General features: G+C 34.2%; 4 protein-coding genes across 4 annotated transcripts; 2 read left to right on the top strand and 2 right to left on the bottom strand.

Moving 5' to 3' along the window:
* Positions 1–2,229: 2,229 nt before the first annotated feature.
* LOC136416695 (uncharacterized) lies at positions 2,230–3,223 on the top strand. The gene is made up of 3 exons (XM_066401997.1): positions 2,230–2,536; positions 2,591–2,820; positions 3,023–3,223. Exons 1-3 carry the CDS (start codon positions 2,272–2,274, stop codon positions 3,089–3,091), a joined length of 564 nt encoding a protein of 187 aa, XP_066258094.1. The 5' UTR covers positions 2,230–2,271; the 3' UTR covers positions 3,092–3,223.
* Positions 3,224–5,051: 1,828 nt separating this feature from the next.
* LOC136416736 (uncharacterized) lies at positions 5,052–6,581 on the bottom strand. Its single transcript, XM_066402066.1, has 3 exons — positions 6,448–6,581; positions 6,201–6,368; positions 5,052–6,141 (listed from the first exon to the last, which is right to left on the bottom strand). Exons 1-3 carry the CDS (start codon positions 6,515–6,517, stop codon positions 5,942–5,944), a joined length of 438 nt encoding a protein of 145 aa, XP_066258163.1. The 5' UTR covers positions 6,518–6,581; the 3' UTR covers positions 5,052–5,941.
* A 3,095-nt stretch (positions 6,582–9,676) lies between these two features.
* On the top strand, positions 9,677–10,966 carry LOC136416642 (uncharacterized). The gene has a single exon (XM_066401914.1). The coding sequence runs from the start codon at positions 9,677–9,679 to the stop codon at positions 10,964–10,966; it is 1,290 nt and encodes a 429-aa protein (XP_066258011.1).
* A 4,139-nt stretch (positions 10,967–15,105) lies between these two features.
* LOC136416718 (uncharacterized) lies at positions 15,106–17,927 on the bottom strand. Its single transcript, XM_066402040.1, has 3 exons — positions 17,609–17,927; positions 17,363–17,506; positions 15,106–15,518 (listed from the first exon to the last, which is right to left on the bottom strand). The coding sequence occupies exons 1-3, from the start codon at positions 17,676–17,678 to the stop codon at positions 15,313–15,315; spliced, it is 420 nt and encodes a 139-aa protein (XP_066258137.1). The 5' UTR covers positions 17,679–17,927; the 3' UTR covers positions 15,106–15,312.
* Positions 17,928–24,230: the final 6,303 nt, after the last annotated feature.

Below are 24,230 nucleotides of genomic sequence, written 5' to 3'. Positions count from 1 at the left end.
ATTTGGAAGGCTGCAGCTCTTATTGTGATAAATTAATTATTAACTAAAAACTTTTTTCCTCACAAATTTTGACAAGCTGTCATATCAACGGGAATACTGGCAGCGACTTCAAACTTGGAGGCTATAATCAGGGTACAACTACCTTCAAAATGAGGTATCACTCGACATCCCTTCCCATTAAAAATTTTGGGGGTAACTGTCATCCTTGTTCAAGGGTTGAAGACAAACAATTGAAATTAAAATAAAAAATTGTCCCCCTTGAATCAAAAATCGACGGGTCCCAGCGTTTTTATACATTTTCATTTTAAATGCCCAAAACGGAGGCGTAAAGTTTTCGTTGAGCCACTCTGTATTATCCTCTGATCTGAGTGTACTAAGGATGTTGTTTCTGTTTGCGTACATTTGCTATCTCTAAAACGGCTGCATTTATAAGATTAGTCAAATTGGAGAAAAGTTGCCTTTTGTGGAGTTTACTTAGAAAACCCGTCCAATGTTATTATTTTTTGAGTGATTTCCCAAATATTTGGAAGGACAGATTAATTTTCAAAGTCTTCAATCCCCGCTATTTCGTGAATCATTTGTAATTGAGGAAAAACCATGTAATCACATCAATTGAAGTCGTTGCCGTTAATTTACACATTGGTGGACTTAAATTAACTTCCTTATTTTACGTTGAATGAACTTTTAGTATCAATAATTGAACATACAAAATATGATCAAATTCACACACATGCAGTCACAGAAAAAATATTGTACCTAATACGTGCACAAGTGTATTTTTCTAATTTTGCCCAATAAAGTGTTTTTGTCTGTTTTCTTTATTTAAACCGATGATTAAAGGAGTTCCGTTCCGCAATTGCTTACTTAATAAAAGTTAGTATCTTCATTTCACAATTAACTAAATAAATTGTACCAATAACAATAATGGATGCTGAAATTCTACAGATACGGGGCGCCACTTGATTAAGATCAAATTGGTTCCATTTTCTTCTAATTTATTCTTCGTACTGCTAACTTGGAAAAATGATGTAAGAAATTCATCAGGAGAAACTGTTTTGTGTATCCCTGTAACACCGCGGGACCTCGCCATGAAGGCCCTGTATGTCTTTAGGTCGAAAATGCTAAAATTACCGTACATCTAAATGCAATAGTTTCAATTTAAGAATTTTTCATTGCTTTCTCCTTTACTCTATAATACACCGTAAATTCGAATTTTGCATCAGTAATAAAGTACTGTTGCTATAATAATATTGTAAGGTTTGAACCTTTAGGGTTAATGCTTACTCAGTTTTATTTATTATGGATCGTAATTTTATTGAGAAAAATTCTGAAACCCCTAAATGTTTATATCAATAGTCAGGTCAAGCTCAGTTGTATATCTACGTCATCAGGAAAAACCATCGCACAGTTATTATGTGGGCAGTGATGTTGACACACTCAAGACCTTTAGAAGGAAAAAAAGAATTAAAAACCCATTAAAAAGTAATTTATAGTCTGTTAAAGATTGTGTTAAAGACCCTCTTTCCTTCTTTACAAATTGCCATTTCAAATTACTATTGATGAGACTCATAAGAAATAATCAATCAAGCAATGTCAGCAGCTGTAGATTTAATCGTAATCTGCAAAAAACTCATTTCAACCTTATCTAACACTAACATATATGTACCGGTTGTCGAAAAAGTGTTACAGATATTCAAAATATGCTTGAAAAAGAGGTGCATAGTGATACATAAATTAATAAATTACTTTTTATAATTAGTACCTATTTAATTGGTGTTAATTGGACATGTATTTTAGGGCTAAATTTTTAGCGTTCTGGTAGGTAATAGCGGGGGCATATTAATTTCCACATAAATAGTTGAAAAAACTAATGACCATCCTTCATTTTCAAGTGAAAAGGAACGTTATGCTCCCGCTAAATTTTTCCGTAATTCAATTTGGTTCTAAGACTTAATTATTCTGAAGGTCTCATATAAATTTCAGACATACGGTATAATAAATGCTTACGATGATCTGTCGCGCATTTTAATTAGACACATTTGTTTATCTTATTTTTCCGGTCGAAAGAACCACTATGGACAGGTTCCACCTTTAAACGATTATCTTATTTTTTCAAATTCATTACCAAGGTCTCCTATATTACCCGACTTGGTATCTGCGGAGCTTCAGTTGAGTCTCGCGAGTCGTGCCCAGCTAATCCGAAGGTGAGTTCAAGAACGTTGTTTGCTCATTTAGTCAATCAATGCATATTTTGTTCTTAGGTAAATTAAAATGCAATTCATAGTCTTGTTAACAATAGCCGTAGCTGCTCTTTGCTATGTTTGGGCTGAAAATCCTGAAGATTACACTAAGGCAAATTCAGTCTACGATTTTACGGTCGAAGATATAAAGGGAAATAACGTTTCCTTGGACAAGTACAAAGGAAATGTTTTGATCATCGTTAATGTGGCTTCAAACTGTGGTTTAACTGAAAAGAACTATGAGCAGTTGAACACCTTGTATGACAAATATGAGGACAAAGGTCTTAGAATATTGGGTGAGTTTGTATAAGGCGCGTAGTTAGACACGTTGTGATAATTATTGTTTGCAGCCTTCCCATGCAATCAGTTCTTGCAGCAAGAACCTGGTACCAACGAAGAAATTGCGGAATTCGCTGCAAACCACAACGTCACGTTCGACATGTTCTCTAAAATAGATGTTAACGGTGATGATGCTCATCCCCTTTACAAATTCTTGAAATATAAGCAGCCTGGAACCACTCCGGGCAACAGCTCAGTCGAGTGGAATTTTGCCAAGTTTATTGTAGATAAGGAAGGACAGGTTAGTAAAAAATACAGAAAAAATCAGAAATTTCTTAAAAAGAGTATCGTTTAAATTTTTTTAAATGTTTAAAGTTTAAAAGTTTAAAATGAAAAAGTTTTCAATTCTCGCTTAAAATTCAAGCTCCTAGACATATTATTTTTAGAGTCTCTCTACAAATTCAGTATTTACTACGTATTTAGCTGAAAGAATTATTTTTCAGGTTGTCGAAAGGCACATCCCAAAGAAAGATCCTCTGGAGCTGATTCCGTCTATAGAGAAATATCTCTAAATTACTTTTTTTTTGTATAATAACATGTTTCCAATGTTGAGATGAAAATGTTGTGTAAATGTCTTAAGTGATGTAGCGGCATTGTTATGTCACATTAAATAAATTCTTCTGTTAAGAGTTAACAGTAAAAGATTTGTCTTAATTCTTTATCCTATTCGTCAAATCAACATATTCCTAGTTCAATAAAATTGAGCGTATTCATGGTGTGTTTTCCTTTCGCACGTGGTTCACGTTATGCTTGACAGATAGTGAATTCAGGCATCCGCACCAGACCACTCTCAGTAAAGCAATATTTTTCAGGCGTCCCCATATGAAAAAACCACACGAGAAAGGAAACGTTAATGGATTTTTGAGATTTTTCATATTAACTCTGTTCTCAACTAATTTGGACCATCATCCTCCAGGCAATATTGACATTTTACCCACGGTATATTTTTGACATATCTTCGGGATTATAATGTTTTTCCCTGTCAATTATTCATCTAGGTTGTCATTTAGAATTATCAAACGCATTTTGGTTCACCGAGATAGGGGAGAGTTGGGTATGTTGGACCATTTGCTAAATTAAACCACTATTATAAATCAAATTGTAGTTTTATTTTTATGAGTTGGCAACATTATGCGATTAGGAACAGCTTCATGTTGGCCAACCATGTTATTTTTTCACTTAAACTAACGCGATCATGTGTTGTTTGCAAAATGTTAATTTTGAAAGTTCTAATGTAATTTTTAGTGTTTTGTTCTAAAGACAGTAAAGTTAATGGTTCAGTGCTTGTATTTAGAAATTACATTCATTATTTATCTACGATTTACTGCAGTGACAAAAATATTACCTTTTGTAGGTTATGCTATTGTATATTTTTTAAAATTTTGATATTATGTAGTTTGATAAAGTGGACCCCAGGTAGTGAATAAAATTGACCGGTTCAATTTAACTGATGCAAATGGTTTCTTGCAAATAACAGAAAATTAGTATTATAAGTGGAAATTTGAATATTTTCAAAATGCAACACATTATTATAAAAATGAAGGTATTGGTTTTAACGAGTGCGCAAGATTGCACAAAGTTTCTAAAGTTATCTTGCAAAGGCATTTGGATAAGAGCGATACAAGCAAAAATGCGAAAATAAATAAAAGAGGACCGACTGTTTTTGAAGAAGAATTTGAAAATACAATATTATAGTTGAGCACATATTGAAACTGGAACAACGTATGGCTGGTTTAACAGTTATAGATGTTCGTAGATTAACTTACCAAATTGCAGAAAAGAATTCTATTCCTCAGAATTTTAATCATATAAAAGAAATGGCAGACAAAGCTTGGTATTACACTTATATGAAACGATAGAATAGATAAAATCAGCCACAGAACCCCAGAAAAAATATATAAATCTAAAGACAGTACAAGAAATGTCGATTTGTAAAACAAAAAACAGAGGGAAGCAGAATACGGAAAAGATATGTGTAAAGAAGCGTGGGAAAATGATGAAGGAAAGCCCGACTGAAGAATTACACTACGAAGAAGAAATATTAATTCTAAATGATTCAGACAACTATATGTCAGAAGACCAAGAAAATGAATGTCTCAAATATAAATTAATTATTTTGACAAAAAATGAATAAAGAGGTGGCTGTCACTTTTAAAATCTTAAATGGAAAGGGGGAGCGAATGATATCTTATTTTAAAGGGAGTTCAATTCCTTTTGTTATGGCATTTTCCTCGTATTATTTGATCGATAAATGAAATGCAAAAAAGGGTATTAATAATAGTATTTTGGAATTTCATTTGGTCCTTCGAAAAATCTACTATTATCAGTTTGTGTCTCGCAAAGGCAGAGAGATTGGGAGAAGAAGTTGTATTGAATAGCCCACAAGATCTCCTGATTTGTCACCATTGGACTTCTTGTGAAACATTTGAAATCTAAAGTTTATACAACCAAATTCAGTTCTTTACAAAATCTGAGGCAACGAATAATGTAGGAGTGCCAACAAGTAACTCTCGAAATACTCCATAATATTCACGAACATTTCGAACAGTGCTTTCTTTTTTATCGTTACATGAAGGTTGGAGGTGAACATTTTTAACATTTACTTCATTGATACAAGCGGTAAAAAAATCTGTTACTTTTATATTTCATTTCTTCATTTCTCATGAACTACTCAATCAATTCCAATAAGGAAGATCCCATAACAAAAGGAATTAAATTCCCTTTAAAATAAGATATCATTCGCCCCTCCTTTCCATTTAAGATTTTAAGGATGACAGCAACCTCTTCGTAGGGATCCAAGCAGAGGGGGTGTAAATATGTAAAAAATGTATCCCCCTGATAATTAAAGTTTACGTGTCCGAGCATATTTATTTATAAAGAAATAACCTGAGTGGAAAGTTTTCAGTGCGCCACCCTATATAACAGTTGTGTTGATTTATCCTTAATAAATATGACGATCAATAACTGTCGCTTCATTTGGTGTAATGAATAATATGACCACTTCTATAATACATTATTCTGAAAAAAATAGATTTAACAAAAGGGGTTCAATATAACCGACTTTCCCCTTTTGAGTAAGTATATCAAACTGAATGTCTCGAATAATGTTTCCTCATTCTTCTCTATTTTTCTCTTGGTTAGTGATCAATTGATGAGACCTTATCGATATACCGATGTCTTACTAATTATTTTTAGGAACTTATCGCATAATTAATTTTAATACAATGGATTTAAATGGTTCTGATTAGAAGTAACATAAGTAAATAATCTAGACCAATGTCGAATTTTTTTACTGACTCTGTATAACATGTAGATCATTTTAAAGTAGAGTCACTATTCCATAGTAATAAATAGGAATACAATTAGAGGTAATTAATGATTATCGGCATAACTAGGACCGCAAGGGACAATCCAAAGGAAGTGGCCGAATTGCAATGGTCAATGTTGCATATTTTACAATTTAGCTCTTTGAAGTTGCCATTTTTCTTCGTAAGATCTGCAGTATAAGCACTACAGGAGGCATTACTTGGCGCACAGCTCCTGATTGTTTCAGTTTTATTATCTAAAAAGCAACATGTATTGAAAACTGAAAAAATTAAATCTATAAAAAAAAATTATTACTAATGGTAGTAAAAACAATCTTCAAGCAATTTTCTCCTTTTTTGCAATCAATCATGTCTGTTTCGCCCATGGGATCAGCACAGGCTTCGTTATTGTTTTGAGAAGTGCAATTGTAACACATTATGGTTTCCATATCCATATCAGTCACCAAGCCATTGCAAAATGCAACTGGATGGATAAAAATAAGATATTAGTTTAGGAATGATTTAAGTACTTACGTCAAAAAGCATTAGTTGTTAAATCTTACCATTAAAGTATGTAGATAGACAAGTCGCAAAGAGCAAAATGGAAATGGTGGAAAGCTTGTAGGAAAACATTCTTTGCAATAGTAATATAATATAAAATCGTTTAGTGTGCTTCTGCTGTGACTAAATACCGAGTTTAAGTAGATGTCGTTCTTATAGTTTAGTTGTTCTAGATTTCTAGAATATCTAAATCTAGATAAACTAAAGCAAATTGCTAGACATCTGATAATCAACGCTTAACAATAACTTTTCAAGTGTATTGGCGTTTTAGTTTTTATTTTCAATCGAGTATAATTTAGATTAGTCTTACAAAAAAATGAATAATACTCGTAATACATGGGGAGTATTTGCTGGATAACTTTCTAATAATACTCATTATACAGAGTGTTACTTAAGTACGTTGCGAAACTTCAAAAGGGGATTCTTCGAGTGATTCTAAGATGAAAAGTTTATATAAACATAATTCCGGTAATGCTTCGTTTTCAAGATACAAGGTGTTGAGACTTTTTTTTTTAGTCGGTAGAAAGAGGAGCAATGTGGTTCATGCATCATGGGGTCTCACTTCACTTTAGCATAGTAATACGTCAATTTTTGAATGCAACTTATGGAGAAAACTGGATTGGTCGCACGGGTTCACAGTCATGGCCACCCAGGTCACCGGATTTAAATCTGTTAAATTTTTTTCTTTGAGAGCATGTAAAGGTCTTCGTTTATACAGTTTCGATCAACACTGCAGAAGAATTAATCCAACGGATATGGGATTCATGTAATCAGATAAAATATGTGGCAGGAATATTTCAACATGTTATGCAATCGCTGTTCAGACGAGCTGATGCTTGTGTCGAGGTTGAAGGAGGACACTTTTAGTAACTATTGTAAATTTCGTATTGCTTATCGTAAAATATTTTTTTTACTAAAAAAATTGCGTACCATTTGTTTAAGTATACTTTTAATAAAGCGTTTTTCTTGTATGATTTTTCTTAAATTTCCGGCGTTGCCCCTGTGCCCGCCACTAGTAAAAGGAGACAAACAATTTCTAGTTTAAAAGATTTCTTTGCACTACATTAAAAACTGTCATCAAGTTTCAATGTTATATTAGTTTGTGTCTTTTTATTATTTAGGAGTTTTTTTTTAATATGTAACGATTTTTAAAAACAAGTTTGACGCCCTGTAATTTGAAAACAAAGCATTATCAGATCTATGTTTATACTTGTATAAACTTTTCGGCTTAGAATCACTTAAAGAATCAGCCTTTGAAGTTTCGCCACGTATTTAAATAACACTTTGTATGTCGCTGAGTATACAGGACATAGTAAACTAAGTAAACTAATAAGTTATTTGTTATTTTTATTGACCATTTTATTTCGTTTGGTCTTATTTTGAATATTACCCCAAAATTCTCGATATGCCTTATTGAGCCCTCCTCGTATTTTTGTTTTTCTTGAAGTTGTGATCGAAATACATAAAATCGTGGTTTCTCACAGATCACAAAATTACGCATTTCCTTACCCACTTCAGATCAAAACACAATTAAATTTATTCAATAAATAACTTGAAAGTCACTACTTTCGAGCATTCTTCATCAAGATCCAGAAAAATTTTAGAAATTACCTATGACCGTGTTCAGGCCGACAAAGCTCGTCGTAGCTGCTAAGATTGAGAGCTTTCAATGATTTGTTGAAGAGAATTCAATTTATCTAAGGTATTGCAGTGCGCTACATTATTTATGCTGCGCTTATTTATTTACCAATTTGATACATTTGCTTCCGTGATTTGCTATTTTAAGTCCTAAAAAATTATTTTTATAACAGCAATATATTCTCCGCTATCGGGCTTTCCTTGATTCTCGGCATTATTAGAGGTAGGTGAAACTTGTCTGTGACTACTTTTTGCCTACCACGACCCATTGCTTAAATTATGTAAATAACTACATTTTCTGCAATTCTGCCTTCTAGATGTTAAAGTAGAAGTAGATTTTGGATTGAATGCGAAATAATAACATTCCATCATTTTCTAATTATAAGTAGTGGTTAAAAAGAGTTTTAGGTAATTGTCGATATAAGAAACGGATTATACAGGGTGTTTGATAGAGCGACAGAAAGTTTTCAATGGAGGATAGATAGGGTCATTTTGGATCTATACAGAATAATTCAAAACTCAACCAACAAATACCGGCAGGTGATTCCTCGTGAAAAAAAAGGGCAAAAGTTCCTTTGAAGTTTTTCCAAATTTTGCATTCCAACAAAAATACGACCTTTTAAAGTTTATTACTTTTGACTAGTTTTTGTGATTTCTTCGATAAAGGTTCATCGTTTTCTCCTCAAAATGTATATTGTTCACAACCATTTGATTCTCTATTAGACCTGTTTTATCAATATCTAAAAATTTATTTGGAACCATGTGAAACAGCTGGTGCCCTTAAGACTTTTGATGAAAACTTTTTTCTTGCCAGCTTTAAGGTGATTTTATTCCAAAATTAGAATCCTTGTACCTTTCTAATAAAAAAGGTGTCAATTGCTGAAAAATGCAAGGTTTCCAAGAAAAATTACTTTATGTAAAAAATCATATTCAATTATCAATTAAGGAAAAGTTGTGACATTACAAAAGATGTTCAAAATAGCCCCCGTTTGTGTGTAGACAGTTGGGAACACGCCAATTCGAATACGCCAAGGTTTTGGAACAATAAGAGAAACTCCTGGAATTTTTTAAAGAGTTTGGCAATCTTTGATCAAGCGTGTTCGCAGCTGTATAAACGCAAATGGGGGCTATCTTGAACATCTTTTGTAATGTAAAAACTTTTCCTCGATTGATAATTGAATATGATTTTTCACATAAAGTAGTTTTTTTCGAAAATCTTGCATTTTTCGGCAATTAACGAAGAGAACCTTTTTTTTATTAGAAAGGTACAAGGATTCTAATTTTGGAATAAATTCACCTTAAAGCTGGCAGGAAAAAAGTTTTCATCAAAAGTCTTAAGGGCACCAGCTGTTTCACATGGTTCCAAATAAATTTCTAGAAATTGATAAAACAGGTTTAATAGAAAATCAAAGAGTTCCGGGCGAATCGTCGAGAGAGGCGGTCGTGCGTTCTGCATATAAACGATAGCAAGTGTTTGTTTATTTACTGAAATCCTTATCGCGACGAAACAACCATAAACATATTCCCTAAAAACGTACGGTACAAACACCCCATCGCCTGGGCAATAGGTACAGGGGCACCTCGGAAAGAAGGATGGAGCCTGGGAGCTCGCAGGAGTCCGAATCGGACCGCGCCTCCCAGGACGACGGGTTTACGAAACCGCACTCCAAGAAGAGGGGCAGGAAACCTAAGGCCACCCCCACTACCCCAACACCAGAAGCAAAAAGGCCGGCACTACAAAGGCAAACTGCAAGTACTTCACAAATGCAAGGAACTACAACAAAAGCAATAGCATACATACCAAATACTCATTCAAAATGTTCCCACACGTTCGTGGTGTATGCACCGCCCACAACATCCAGAGTACAGATGGCCCTTAAATGGGAGGACATCAACACAAACAACAAGGACATCATTATTAAACAAGAAAATAACTTTCTCATTAAAACAAATGATGAACAGAAAACAACCGAGGCCCTCCGACTCCTCTTACAACAAAACGTAATAACATCATTCAAACTAGGCAGGAATGAAACTACATCTACCCAATATAAAAAAAACACCAACCACCACAACATAACAGCCTCCTGCTCAGTAGTAGCAACTGGGGTAGATCTTGAAATCACCGACGAGATGTTCTTCAAGCACCTTGAGAGAATGGAACTGCGAATTAGATTCTGCAAGAGAATTATCTCAAGACAAAGAAACGCCCCGACTCTCATGATGAGACTGATCACCGGCGATCTCGCCACATACGAAAAGCTGATGAACGAACGCGCGGTACACTTCCTGGGGCGCGTTTTCAGAATTGTGGAAAGCAAACCGCCAGCGCCCATCCCGGCACCCTGTAATAAATGCAACGCATTTGACCATCGGACAGAGGAATGCAAGACACCTATCAAATGCAACAAGTGTCAGGGACCGCATCCGACTACAACCTGTAAATCTCCACTTCCCATCAAATGTGCTGCATGCAAATCGGATGACCATGCTGCATGGAGTATGAAATGCCCAAAAAGGCCTACAGCCCCGATAGATGGTATACCCAATGTTAAAATTAAGTGCCTTAACAGGAGGACCAACGAGGTGTCAGACGGGATAACAGTAGGAAGCAGAATTCATCGGCCCATTACAACACACGACTTCATAATCAACAAATATAAACACCAACTTAACAAAACGACTAACACAAATAGAGAGGAATTGGTAAAGAAACTGCGTAAACAATTTGTTGAAGACTTTAACATTGACACCTCGGTGGTCTTCTTTGGATCCCATATGTACATTCTAATGTTCGACCTGCTCCAGCCTAACAGGACCTCCCAAACTGAACCCCTTGAACAACTGAGACAGACAATCACGAATACGGGACATTCAATTTAAAACTGCTCTATGCCAACATCAATGGATTAAACCACAAAAAACAACTAACCTACAATTACATAGAACGTAACAAAATCGACTGCGGCATGTTTGTGGAGACTAAAACCAAACCAGGACAGACTCCGACATACAGAGACTGGCAATACATATGCAAGCACGGCAATACAAACTCGAATGCAAGAGGAGGCGCAGCAGCCCTGCTCAAGCCAAACATTAAGCTTGGGAAAGCAAACCTCCCGTCCTTGAATAATCCCCTAAACGAATGTCTCCACTTCACTATACCACACGCAGGCGACAAAATTCACATCTTTCTTGTCTACATACATCCACATTCCAACCTAGAACAGAACATATTCACTAAGGCATGCCTATACAAATATGCAATAATTGTGGGAGACTTCAACCTTAACAGAAACAAAACAAAACACCTTAACACCCTCTTAGACAACTCAGACTTTATAAAACAACAGACACCGCCGACATTCCTGATGCCAGGAAATGAAGACACAACACCAGACGTACTGCTTTACACAAGAAACCTCACTCATAGCATTAATGACGTCGAACTAACTAATGAACTAGGATCAGACCATCTGGCCATGACATTCAACATAAACATTCAAGATACACAACACACAACCGACCCAAAACAAAACAATGGACAGACTAACCTCGACAAAACGAACATTGACAAAGTAAGAAAACAAATGCACGACTACATTCAACAGCAGACGCAACCTACTTCAATGGAAGAAATACAGCAGCAACTGTCAATAGCAATAGAAATGAACTCACCCAAACAGAAAAAAGTCTATTATCAGCATACCCTACCAAAATTCATAATGAGACTAATTAAACATAAAAGGGAACTATACAGACTTTACACTTAGAATCAAGAAAACGACTTAAAAAGAACTATCAACAACCTAAACAGAAACACAAAGACTCTGATTGACCAATACCGACAGGACAAATGGCTAGAAACTTGTCAAGAAATTGAGAACGAGCAAGGAAAAGCATATTGGCAAAAAATCAAAAAAATATCCAGATATAAAAAGACTACCTCAGTTGGAACAATCAACGAAAACGGAACCGAACACTATACAGACAAAGACAAAGCTGATGCATTTGCGAGACACTTTCAGGAAGCATTCAGCACAAAGGAACATCCACTATTTGACAAAGATAACTGGAACAGAGTAAACCGCTGGTATGACAATTACTTCACCGAACAAACGAACTCTAGACACGAGATAATTACAGAAGAAGAATACGACAAAGCCCTAGACAAACTTAAAAACACAGCACCTGGAAAAGACAAAATAAAGAGCAAAATACTAAAAAGTTTGACGCCAGAAACGCACACCGAAATCCGGAATCAATTAAATAACTGTCTTACGAACAACGCGATACCGCAATCGTGGAAGAATGGAATAATAATCCCCATTCCAAAAAATGGGATGGACAACACTAAAACCCAAAGTTACAGACCGATCACCCTACTACCTACCATCAGCAAACTTTTCGAACACATCATAAAAGACAGACTTGAAAAACAAATCGGTCAACACATTCCAAAATATCAATTCGGCTTTAAACCAAAACACTCGACAATCCACCCACTTCTGGTCCTAACGAATAACATACAGACTACACACTTAAAGGGAGGAAAATCAGCAAGTCTATTCATGGACATCAACAAAGCCTTCGACACTGTATGGCTTAAAGGACTATTGTACAAACTCTTCGAATTACAAACACCAAAAGGCATGATAACAACCATAAAACACATTCTTGAAAACAGACAACTAGAAGTTCGCATAGACAATACTCTTTCATTCTCCTTCTCCCCACAACAAGGTCTACCGCAGGGCTCTCCGCTTTCTCCTCTGCTCTACAACATATACTGCCATGACATATACAACCATAACCTTCAAGACAAAGACCACATAGACAAATCGGCATACATTTTACAATACGCGGATGACACGGCGCTCACCGTACATGACAAAACCACCAAGAAGGCTGTAGAAAGACTCCAAACACTTACTAACCAAACAATGGGGTGGTTTTACAAGTGGAGGCTGACGCCAAATGCTGGCAAAAACCAGCTTCTACTGTCAAACCACCGAATTAAACCCAACTCCCCAGCAATAATAGCGGACGGACAAGCAACGGAACCAAAAAACGACGTAAAATACTTAGGAATGATACTTGACTCCAAGCTGAAGTTCACTAAACATGTAAAGACCATGAGAACAGAAACAATCAAAAGGGCAAAACATTTCCGATCACTAACATACAAAGACAAAGGGATCAGTACAAAGACTGCAACAAAAATATACCAATCCATATGCAGACCACTCCTGGACTACGGACATATCCTAAGAGCAAACGCACCAGAAAAGACCATAAAACACATACAAACAACGGAACAAATCGCCCTACGAACTATCACAAAAATAAGAAACCCTAGAAACCCACTATACAACCCATCTAACCAACTATTGTACGAACGCGCACACATGATAAGAATAACGGAACGACTACAGCACATCCAGACAAAATGGAAAAACAATCCTCACAATCTAGCACTACTGATCCCACTGTGCCTAACAAGACAAACTAGACAGTCGCGCTTCCATTCTCCCACAAACACCCTCCTAGAACACCTCCAAACATAAATCCTATCCTAATATCTTACTCCCTTACTCCCTGCACTGCTCCCGCTTATACCACACATATTTTAGGGAAAATTGTAAATGATTAGATTCTAAAATGAAATGTACACACTCAAGGGCAGAAAGACCAAAAGGTCGATAGCCTATTTCGTATGAAATAAAGATTTTGTATATGTATATGTCGGAGATTTATTAGTCCTTAAGTTAGAATTGTACCATTAGAACCGATAATAGATGAGGGGCAGACTGACAAAGCCATCTTGAAGATAAAGCATTGTCAAACGAGGTCACTACTACCGACATAATTAAGTGCCCACATGTGGGATTTGTCCACGCGAAACAGGGACTAGCAGGTACTCCCTTTTGGGTCTGAAGGACCACCCGATCGGGGAAAGTTAAGAAGAAGAAAGGAACAAGCAGTTAAGAGATAGAAGGGCAGAAGGGCGGTCGAGTAGTAGTGAATTCGTTAGTTTGCCTTTCTACTTTTATTTTCTAAAATATTATAACGTTAAACATGGAAAACGTTCCTAATGCTACCCCGACATATATATAGAAAATCAAATGGTGTGAACCATATAGATTTTCAGGAGAAAATGCTGAACTTTTATCGAGGAAATCACAAAAACTAGTCAAAAGTAACAAACTTTGAAAGGCCGTATTTTTGTTGAAATGCAAAATCTGGAAAAACGTCAAAGGAATTTTTGCCTTCTTTTTTCACGAGGAATCTGCCGGAATTTGCCAGTCGAGTTTTGAATCACTCTATATAACCATATTTATTCTCATACAGTCTCATCATTTTTGAAATAACTCAAAGAAGCGTTTTAGCACTTTTCCGCGGCTCAGCCATCACACTTCAGAGTGGTACAATAAATCGCCATATTCAGATGCAATATGTTCAAGAAAACTATCTATGATTAAATCCAGCTTTTTTAATAAAATTTCCTGTGGAAAGAACGATACACTTCATGTCCATTAAATTAAGAATTTTTTCATAAAAACCAGTTGATTGAAAATTTTCGATACGTTTTTATATTTAATTTAATAAAAATTTGTGACATTTTTTGAAGTATCAAGGGCCGTAATTTGGTGACCCTTTATCTAGAAGAACTGGATGTAGTAAACTATTGACGGCATGCGACTAAAAGCGAATTTTTCCACTGGGATACTAACATATAGGTATGTATATTAGTGTCCCTGTGAGATTACTTTGTTGTAAGAGATGCATCATACACCAGCGCAATCGGCATACATCAGCCCTAAAAGTGATTCGTGGTGTCATCATTTCATTCGATTTTGCTGCCATGGATTAGTAGCTTCATTCGTCACAAAGGGGCTTCAAAAACGTGAAAAACCATATTGCGTCCAGTTTCGCCACGCCATTACAACAAACCAATAATACATCAGCTAGGTACATTATGAAGAAACTAAGAAAAAACTCTTTAAACTTTTTCTTTACAATTCTTTATTTTGTATGTTCGCATTAAATTATAAATAGCTACCTATCTCAGAGTTAACATAATTAAAGATTTATTTTTATTGTTTAATACTGTACTCTGAGCCATCATTTGTATAATAACAATGCACACTTCACTGTTTACCTTTACTACTTAAACAAACCCATAACACACAATCAGTCTCATTGCATACAAAATTAAATAAAATATGTTACAAAAATCTTACAAATAAGAGTGTAGCAACTATAGTGATCAACGGCACCCCAAATACTATTGACGAATTGCAGAGGTCAGTGCTACACGTTAAGCATGAAAAATCAGACAAGCCGGTGTAGTTACTAGCCAGAGTGGCATTTATCGAGGCGCAGGTGTCACTGGTGATTGCATCACAACCACGCGAAGTCACCATAACGTTCTCTGTAAAATTGAGATATTACTAGTCAGTGGTCTGAAAAGAAATCTAAATGTTTGAGAACTGCAGGGTGGCCATTTCAGCCCATCGAGCTCCTATGAGTTTATTTGTGATTTCATTAAAAAAATCAATTATGGGGATGCATATGTAATTTCAAAATTAGTGACAACTCTACAGGGCGTCTCAAAAAGCGGGGCGTCATGAAGTGTCATTTTTTTAAAGTGGGACTACCTGCGTTTTTTTACATGATAGAATTTTCTCTTGATCCTGTGTTAGTTCCTAGACTTTTTTTCCTTGGGATGCAGTAACTTGAAGCTATGACGTTTTGAAAGAAATTTTAGATATGTACAGTGCCTCATAAAAAAGTTTAAGTTAGATTTTGATAATTTTGGAATGGATTCTCATATAAGATTTTCATTTTTTTATATATTTATATATTTTTATATTTGTACCTTAACAGGCACTAATACTCATTTAGCCCAAATAACACAGGGTGTTCACAATAACAACTTTAATTTCCACTTTTTGAATTTCAATTTTCTTGATTTTTTCCCATAGGATGGTGTGTTTTTTATGACGTAGGACGAAATAAAGTTCTATTTCCTTCATTTTAGTATAAAATAATGTCATATTTATCTTAAATGTTAAAGAGACTATTAATTATTTCGAGAAAACCTGCATTCATGGCTAAGTGCCTGAGCGTTAATCATGCGTTGCCATAATTTCGATGTTTTTTTGTTTTAAGTTTTGACAGCTCATTTACAGTTATCTGTTCCTTTGAAATCTGTTTATTCTAAAACTGACCATCAAAGTCAAATACACTCAACAAGAACTTATCAGTATGATTTTTGTAATTGATTCATGTGATGGAAATTGTTTATTCGCATATCGACACAACGATTTCTAATAGAGCATAACGACTTCCTAATAGAGAACATCCTAATGTAAGGGCCTAAAAAGTCAAAAGGAGTGTTTTGAATAGATAGGAAGTGTTTATTATAAAAAGAACAGTCGAAAGAAGGTGATCTTTGAAGAAGAAAATGAACTGGACATTATTTTATCAGCAGTAGAGCACCCAAGCATTAGCGTAAGAGAAATTAGACAGGAGGTCGATGAGCTACCATAACTTGAAACCAAAAAAACATCGAAGCCATGGCAATGCATGATTAACATTCAGACACTTAGCCATGAATACAGGGTTTCCCGAAATAATTAATAAGCCCTTAACATTTAAGATAAATATGATATTATTTTATATTAAGATGAAAAAAATTGAATTTTATTTCGTTTTACGCCATAAAAAACGCACTATCCTATTTAAAAAAATTAAGAAAATTGAAGTTGAAAAGGTGAAAATTAAAATTGTTATTGTGAACACCCTGGGTGCGTTTTTGGCTAAATAAGTATTCGTCTCTGCTAAGGTGATCTCATATGAGAATCCATTCTAAAATTATCAAAATCTAACTTAAGTTAATTGCGATAGTAATTTTTTATGAGGCACTGCAAATGTCTAAAATTTCTTTTAAAACTCCATAACTTCAGGTCACTGCATCCCAGGAAAAAAAGTCTAGGAATTAACACAGAATCAAGAGAGGATTCTATCACATGAAAAAATGCAGGTGGTCCCATTAAAAAAAATGACACTTTATGACGTCCCGCTCTTTTGAGACACCCTGTAGAATTGTTACTAATTTTACAATTTACCTTCATTAGCATCACAAACATGTCCATAAAAGATTTTTTTCTGAAATTAAAAGTAAACTCATAAAAGCCGAGGGACTGTTAAACGGACAACTTGTATTTAACTGAAACTAAAAAAAATGTTTTAAGATATTTCTTGCTAGCTTACGGGTTTTATAAGTAACTTTGGTGCAATAATTAAGACTCCCATCACAAGATATGGTGGCCACGTTTATGCCCAATGGGTCGCTACAGTCAGTATTGTTGGGGGATGAAGAACATTTGTAGCATGTAATATTTTGGGCAGAGACGTCTGTAAATGAACAAAATATATTTATTATGCAAGGAAAACAAATCTTAATGAAAATTCGTCAATTATTGTTAAATGTTGAAATTAACGAGACAAATCACTTACCATTGCTGAGAAGAGTAAAGTAGAGTGCAAAAATGCAAACAGGTGAAGAAACAAAAATTTTCGAAACCATGTTTATTCCTATTTGCTGCAAATAACTAGATCTTTGAAACTTGTTTGAAGTGAAACTACTTCTATGCCTTTATTTATAGTTGATTAGCTTCAGTGATAAAGATTAGTAATGGAGACTTAATTTGAAATTACATAGAGATTTTACAATGTAATTCTTCTCATATGGTGGATTAATCCATTCATTTCTCCTCATTGTCGAACTCAAATCATCGGCGATGAAGTACGACAAAGAGGGGGAATAAATGACTTCTCAGATTCACCTAACCATTGTAAATCTTATATATGGTTGTTTGACTTTCATCACCTCGATAATAAGTACCTAATTATTGATGACGAATCTGTGTAGGTATATAAAACATTAATTAACGACATTTCTTAGAAAAATAATTTTACAAAGGTATTTTCATGAGAGGAATGCGCCATAAGATAACTGCAAGAGACTGGGATTCATCCTTAATTTTGGAATTATGATTTTGGTTATTTCTGAGTGAACCTAATGATTTCTCAAGTTATGCAGGGTGTCCAAGCAGTGTTTTGAAAAACGTATTTTAATACAGGATGCAACATTAAATCTAAAAAATTGAAGAAGTTGTGGAAAAAAAACTTGAAAAAATATAAAACTTAAACACTCGGTATATTAGCAAACCAGAAGATTATTGTTTATACTGACATCACCAAATACGTTTTCCTAACAATTCCTGGACTCCTGGTCATAAAGCCTAGAACGCCTAAATTGTAGAAATCAAAATTTGAATGCGTAATGTTTGCTTTTCTAAATTCTTTTCTAATCCTGTATATTGACGTAAGTAATTGTTTTAAACTGTTGATAATTGAGTGGAACTGTATATAAAGTAGCGTTAAGCTAAAATAAGCAAAAGTTCTGTTAAGTCTTGTGACTCATGCATCATAAATGATGACTATATCACGCTGTGGCGTGTCTAATAGTCTCTATGTGCATGAATGATCTTTATGATGCACGCATAGTTACTAGGGAAACATGAATATTGGAAACGTTAATTCTAGCATGTTTGAACTGACTTTGACCTCAAAGTGTTTGGATATACTGGAACTTCGAGGCTAAAAGCGTTAATTACGAGTAGTTGTAATGTGCTTATAATAAGGTATTCGTGTATAAAAGCTTTGAAAGTCCTTATGCCCTAGAAAACGCTCCGTTGTGCGCGATCTTTTACTTTATCTTGTATGTGATTTAAAGCTCTTCTTATGCAGCTAAAGTAAAATTACGGTATTATACTGTATTGTACTCCCTCTGTTCGGCAATAAGTGTCCGATTTCAAAGATTTTTTTTGTTCAGACATAAGTGTCCGGTTTTGCAAAAAATATTTATTAGCGTTCAAATAAAGATGAAATACTTAGTGTACTAAACTATTCCATCGCTAAATACTCTTACCGCTCACATTTCGCTGTTCGGTAATTTGATTTTTAGTTTCTTGAACAAGATTAATATCATCTAACAGGCGAAGAGGTAACTGGTCCCGACGAATCAAACGGTTTTTTCGCAAATGGGGTATTTTGTAATTACTACCGCTATTGATTAATTTCTTTTGTTATTAAACAGATTTAGTTTTTAATTTATTGGGGTGACAAAATTTTCGTTCTCACTTTCCATATTTTTCTTATAGCGGTATGTCAAACTTCAGATTTAAACTTGGGCAAAATTGGATGTGTATTAAAGGTAGAAAAATTATAACATAACTTTGCTTACATTATATACAGGGTGTTCCAGAATATATGGGCAGTTGTTCCGATACATAGATAATGAATTAAAATAATGTGACAACTTCCCATAAAAGTTTTTTCTACAGATCCTCCTTACGAAGGTACAATCTCTTAAAGGACGCCTCTGGAAATCAATTTTTCTTGAATAAGTTTTAAAGTTTTAGTGTAATTAAATAATTTTCTAATATGATGGATATTAGATAGTGATCCTTAAAATTATATCATTTAAACATATTTAACTTGTTTAGTTTGCCAGAAATAGACCAGCTTTAGCGGCCGCTATAAAATGTTACTCTTACATTTTATATTCATGCAGTTTGTTGTATTGTCGGTTTTTTGTGATTGGAAATAATTCGTTTTCTTTTACAAAGTGTTAGGAAAATTTGGTTTATAATTTAAACAAGCGAAACTAGAACCACAAAAAAATGGGAAAAAAACCTTATAAACGTTGGTCCTACGGAGCATCATTACTGAGGTATGGCCCTCTAAAGGAGTACTTCCATTTGGATATTTTTTAAATAATTTTCTTCCTGATTGAGATAATGGAATGAAAATTGTAGATAATAATCATACTATAAGGGTTCTTAACTATCATAGGTTTCATTAGCATCGGTTCTGTTAGAAAACTAACCTTAGAAGAAATGTTTGTAATTTTTTTATTTCTTTGAATCATTAAGCAAATATTATTTTTTAATGGATTAGACTTTTTTGAAGAAAAAATGTCTCTATTTTTTTTTAGAATTCTGTGTAGTTTATATAGTCAAAACTGTATGGCTCAGAACAGTAATATTTTCTTAACGTTTTTACATTTTACATATATCTTTATACTATTTCATATATCTCTATTTCATCCATATCTATCACCATTATGATATGATTATTGCCCACAATTTTCATTCCATTATCTGAATCAGAAGTTATTTTAAAAAATATTAAAATAATAGGATCCCTGTGGAGAACTATATCTCAACAACGATGCTCTGTAGAACTAATATTTATAGGAACTTGTTTTACTATTTTTGGCTCTACATTCACTTCCCTAAGTTTTGTATCCACTTTTTCAAACAGCCTGTATATCACTTTTTTGAGAAACTATTAGCTGTAATTAACTTTCTTTCATTTTTTCCTGGATAAAATGGTGAATAAAAACAATGCTTTTCACTCCTTCAGATTTGTCACTATGAGTTCCCGTGCTTCATGAAAAAATTTTGTAACTAGTTTTAGACTGAAATGACATTAAGAAGATAATTAGGAAAAAGACTATTAGCGATTCTGTCATCATCAATTGTAGCGAACTAATTCAGTCAAATTATGAAATTAATTTATATTTATAGTTTGTAGACTGAGCAGCATCACTATCTATTTATATTTTAAAACCTCCTAGAACGTGCGTTGTACGCACTTTATGTGTGTCGTGTGCTACCTACGTTTGGAACTTTTATAGAGTAAAAAATAGAGCGAAAACTTTGGCAGTGTAAAATGGATTTGTCACGATATAAGTAATAGTCCATAAATCATTGATGTCAGAAACTCACGAGGTAATAATTAAATAATTATGTGCTTTATTAACAACCTACACAAATGTAACAAAACATCTGTCTAAGTTTAAGTTACTGAATTCTCTATACACAGCCAGCTGATAACATAATGAACACCTACACCGGGCTTTCTTGGCCCTTTAATCTCCTTCAAAATACCAAATCTCTGCTAGGCAGATGCAGGAACAGCTGATTTTGTCCCAAACAATACACTTACCCAAACCCATTATCCTTTCTCACATTTCCTACCCAATTAGCTACGGGGACACTGTGCTATGTAGGTAGTAGGTACCTGAGCGGCGGTCGTTTAACTCACTACCAATCACTGCTTCAGTGAAAGTACCACTCTACAAACAGTGCCGCTGTTACGATTCAGCATTGCGGCAGTACCATAAATTGTAGTACCATATCTTCCGGCAAGGTCGTACAGACATGCAATGCGACGACAAAGTTATTATTAGTGTCTTCGTGTCCTCAAAGTGTTGTGCGGATATAAAAAATTTAATTGGTTCATATTGCTGGTAGCACCACTGATGAAAAAGGTTAGTAAGTAAATTTAAGGATGCATACCATTTCCTTTTACCAGTGTACCAGTAACTTCTAATTCAAGAAAAGTTAATCTTCAAGTTACACAATCAATTAATTTAATACCGCTTATATACCAGGTTGTTCAAAATAAATGTACTTCTATTGACGATTTAATGCCCCTTAAATTATCTTATTAATTCATATTTATGTTACTCGTTAACCAAATTATTATGCATGTCACGAAATCTAGTTTATCGTAGAAATCTCCAAGGTAAAGAGCATTGTTTTGATTCCAATGCGAATAAGCAAGGTTGCACGCAATGTAAAACTTAATAATTTCTGGTTTAGCAAATCAGTTAGCAATAAGAATTCGTTACTGTTGTATAATAAACTAGAAATACTGATTATTCAATTAGTCTCAATGCGGTTTGAAACATTTTATTGCATCCAAAAATTATACTTTCTGCTGGTAGGTGATGCTAAATTGATGAACTGTGTGTCTGAAACACAAATTTGGTACTATGTAAAAAGACATCATTGTGTCTTAAACGAGAGTGTCTTAAACAAGGTTTGAAAGCTGTGAAGCTCAAAATATTTGACGCATAAAGCTTAAAATCTTGGAAGCGAAATATTTCAGCATTAAGTAAACTGGAGGCTTGAAAATACGTTGTTAACTTCCTTGCAATTGGATCAGCAAAAATTAGGAAAATCACATGGATCGTCTTCTATGGCTGTAGACGATGTTGTCCCAAAAGCATCCTGAGACTTAGTTGTAACGGGCAATTCAATACACACAATATCTAATAAACATTAGTGTCGACTTGTAGGTATATGTTTCCTCATTCCAAAGTACTGAAACCTATTCCAAAGTTGGATTATGAACTCTTCAGCACAAAGAAGTCCATGTTACGAAGCATACAAAATAATTATAGGCTATATATTTACATATACAGGGTGACGCACCGAAAAGTTTTCACTCAGGTATGTATTCTTGTTAACGAATAAATGAAAATATGGTCGAACACGTAAATCTTAGTTTTCAAGAGTACACAATTTTTCACATATTTACATCCCCTCTGCTCTAACCCCTACGAAGTAGTGGCTGTCGCCCTTAAAATCCCGATGTAGAGGGGAAGCAGGTGAGGATATCTTATTTTAAAGGGAATTGAATTATTATGGTACCTTCCACGTTAAAAGCAATTGAGTAGTTCATAAGAAAAAAAAGGAAATGAACTATAACAATAACAAAATTTCTTGCCACTCGTGTCAATGAAGTAAATGTTGAAAATGTTCACCTCCAACCTCTATGCAATTATAAAGGCACTGTTTGAAATGTTCACGAACATTATGGAGTATTTCGAAAGTTATTTGTTTGCATTGGTACACTATTCATTGCTGCAAATCTTCTAAACAATTGAGTTTAGTTGCACCAACCTTAGGATTCAAATGATCCCACAAAAAAAAGTCCGATAGTGACAAATCAAGAATTTTGCAGACTATTCAATATAACCTTTTCTCCCAATCTGTCTGCCTTTGCGAGAAACAAACTGATAATAGCAGATTTTTCGAAGGCTCAAGTGAAATCCAAAATACTATTATTAATACCCTTTTTTGTGCATCTTATTTGTTAATCAAATAATACGAAGAAGTTCCCATTACAAAAGGAATTCAATTTTCTTTAAAATAAGATATCATTGCCCCCCCTTTCCATTTAAGATTTCGTAAGGGTCGGAGCAGAGGGGGTACAAATATGTGAAAAATGTGTATCCTTGAAAACTAAAGTTTAGATGTTCAAGCACATTTTCATTTATTCGTTTACAAGAAAAAAACCTAAGTGAAAACTTTTCGGTACGCCATCCTGTGTAAAAAATTCTGTTTATGAATTAAAAGTTCCTTTTGAAATATTCTTTTTTTTCTATCCATCTCTTATTTGCGTGCATTGAAAAAAGGTACTTAAAAGCATAATATTAAATTTTCAATGATAAATATGTCATTGCTGCGATGGAGAGCAAGTATCCATCAGAACAGTAGTTCATAGCATATAACCAGGAAGAAGCCGAAGAACATTCTGATGTGAGTATGAAAACAAGAATGAAGTTACGTTAAATAAGAGGATAAGTAACATTACTTTATACTGAAAAGAGAGATGCATTTATAACAAAATTTTGATGAATTTATCAGGTAGTAAATAAAAATTTGACAAAAATGTAAAATTGAAAGTACGGACCTAAGTTAGAGGCAAATCATCTGTCTGCTGAACGTACTAATTTATTAACAATAATATTAAATGGATATTAACGAAATTTAAATTGAACACACTAGATGAAAAGATTATTTAATTTCCCAGATTTTTTAAGAGTAATTTCAACATTTCAGGGAAATCCGCATACTTGACCATAATCATGCAATTAATTCATTACGAATAAAAATCCATTAAAAGCCTTATCTTAGTAAAGTCTCTACATCCTTAATTAAAACATTTCATATTATATCTATTTTTTTGAGTGGGTGGTGTTTTTTTTTAATATAAAAAGGAAAAATTTATTAGGAATTTATTCCAAACAATGTAGATTTCTAAGTAAAATGATTTTATAGAATTTTGAATAATTTGATGAAGGGTCTCTATAATTTCCAAATGTTTTCTTAACCTTTCCGATGAAATTATTGAGTTTTGCTAGCAAAAATTAAATTAATCTGATGTTATAGTGGGCTCATTGTATTGCCAGCTGATTAAACTGTTTCATAGCGAA

Source organism: Euwallacea similis, chromosome 24 (genome assembly GCF_039881205.1).
Source record: "Euwallacea similis isolate ESF13 chromosome 24, ESF131.1, whole genome shotgun sequence".
Taxonomy (NCBI): Eukaryota; Metazoa; Arthropoda; class Insecta; order Coleoptera; family Curculionidae; genus Euwallacea; species Euwallacea similis.
The sequence above is the reverse complement of the archived record's forward strand: the minus strand, read 5'-3'. Positions and strand labels throughout refer to the sequence as shown.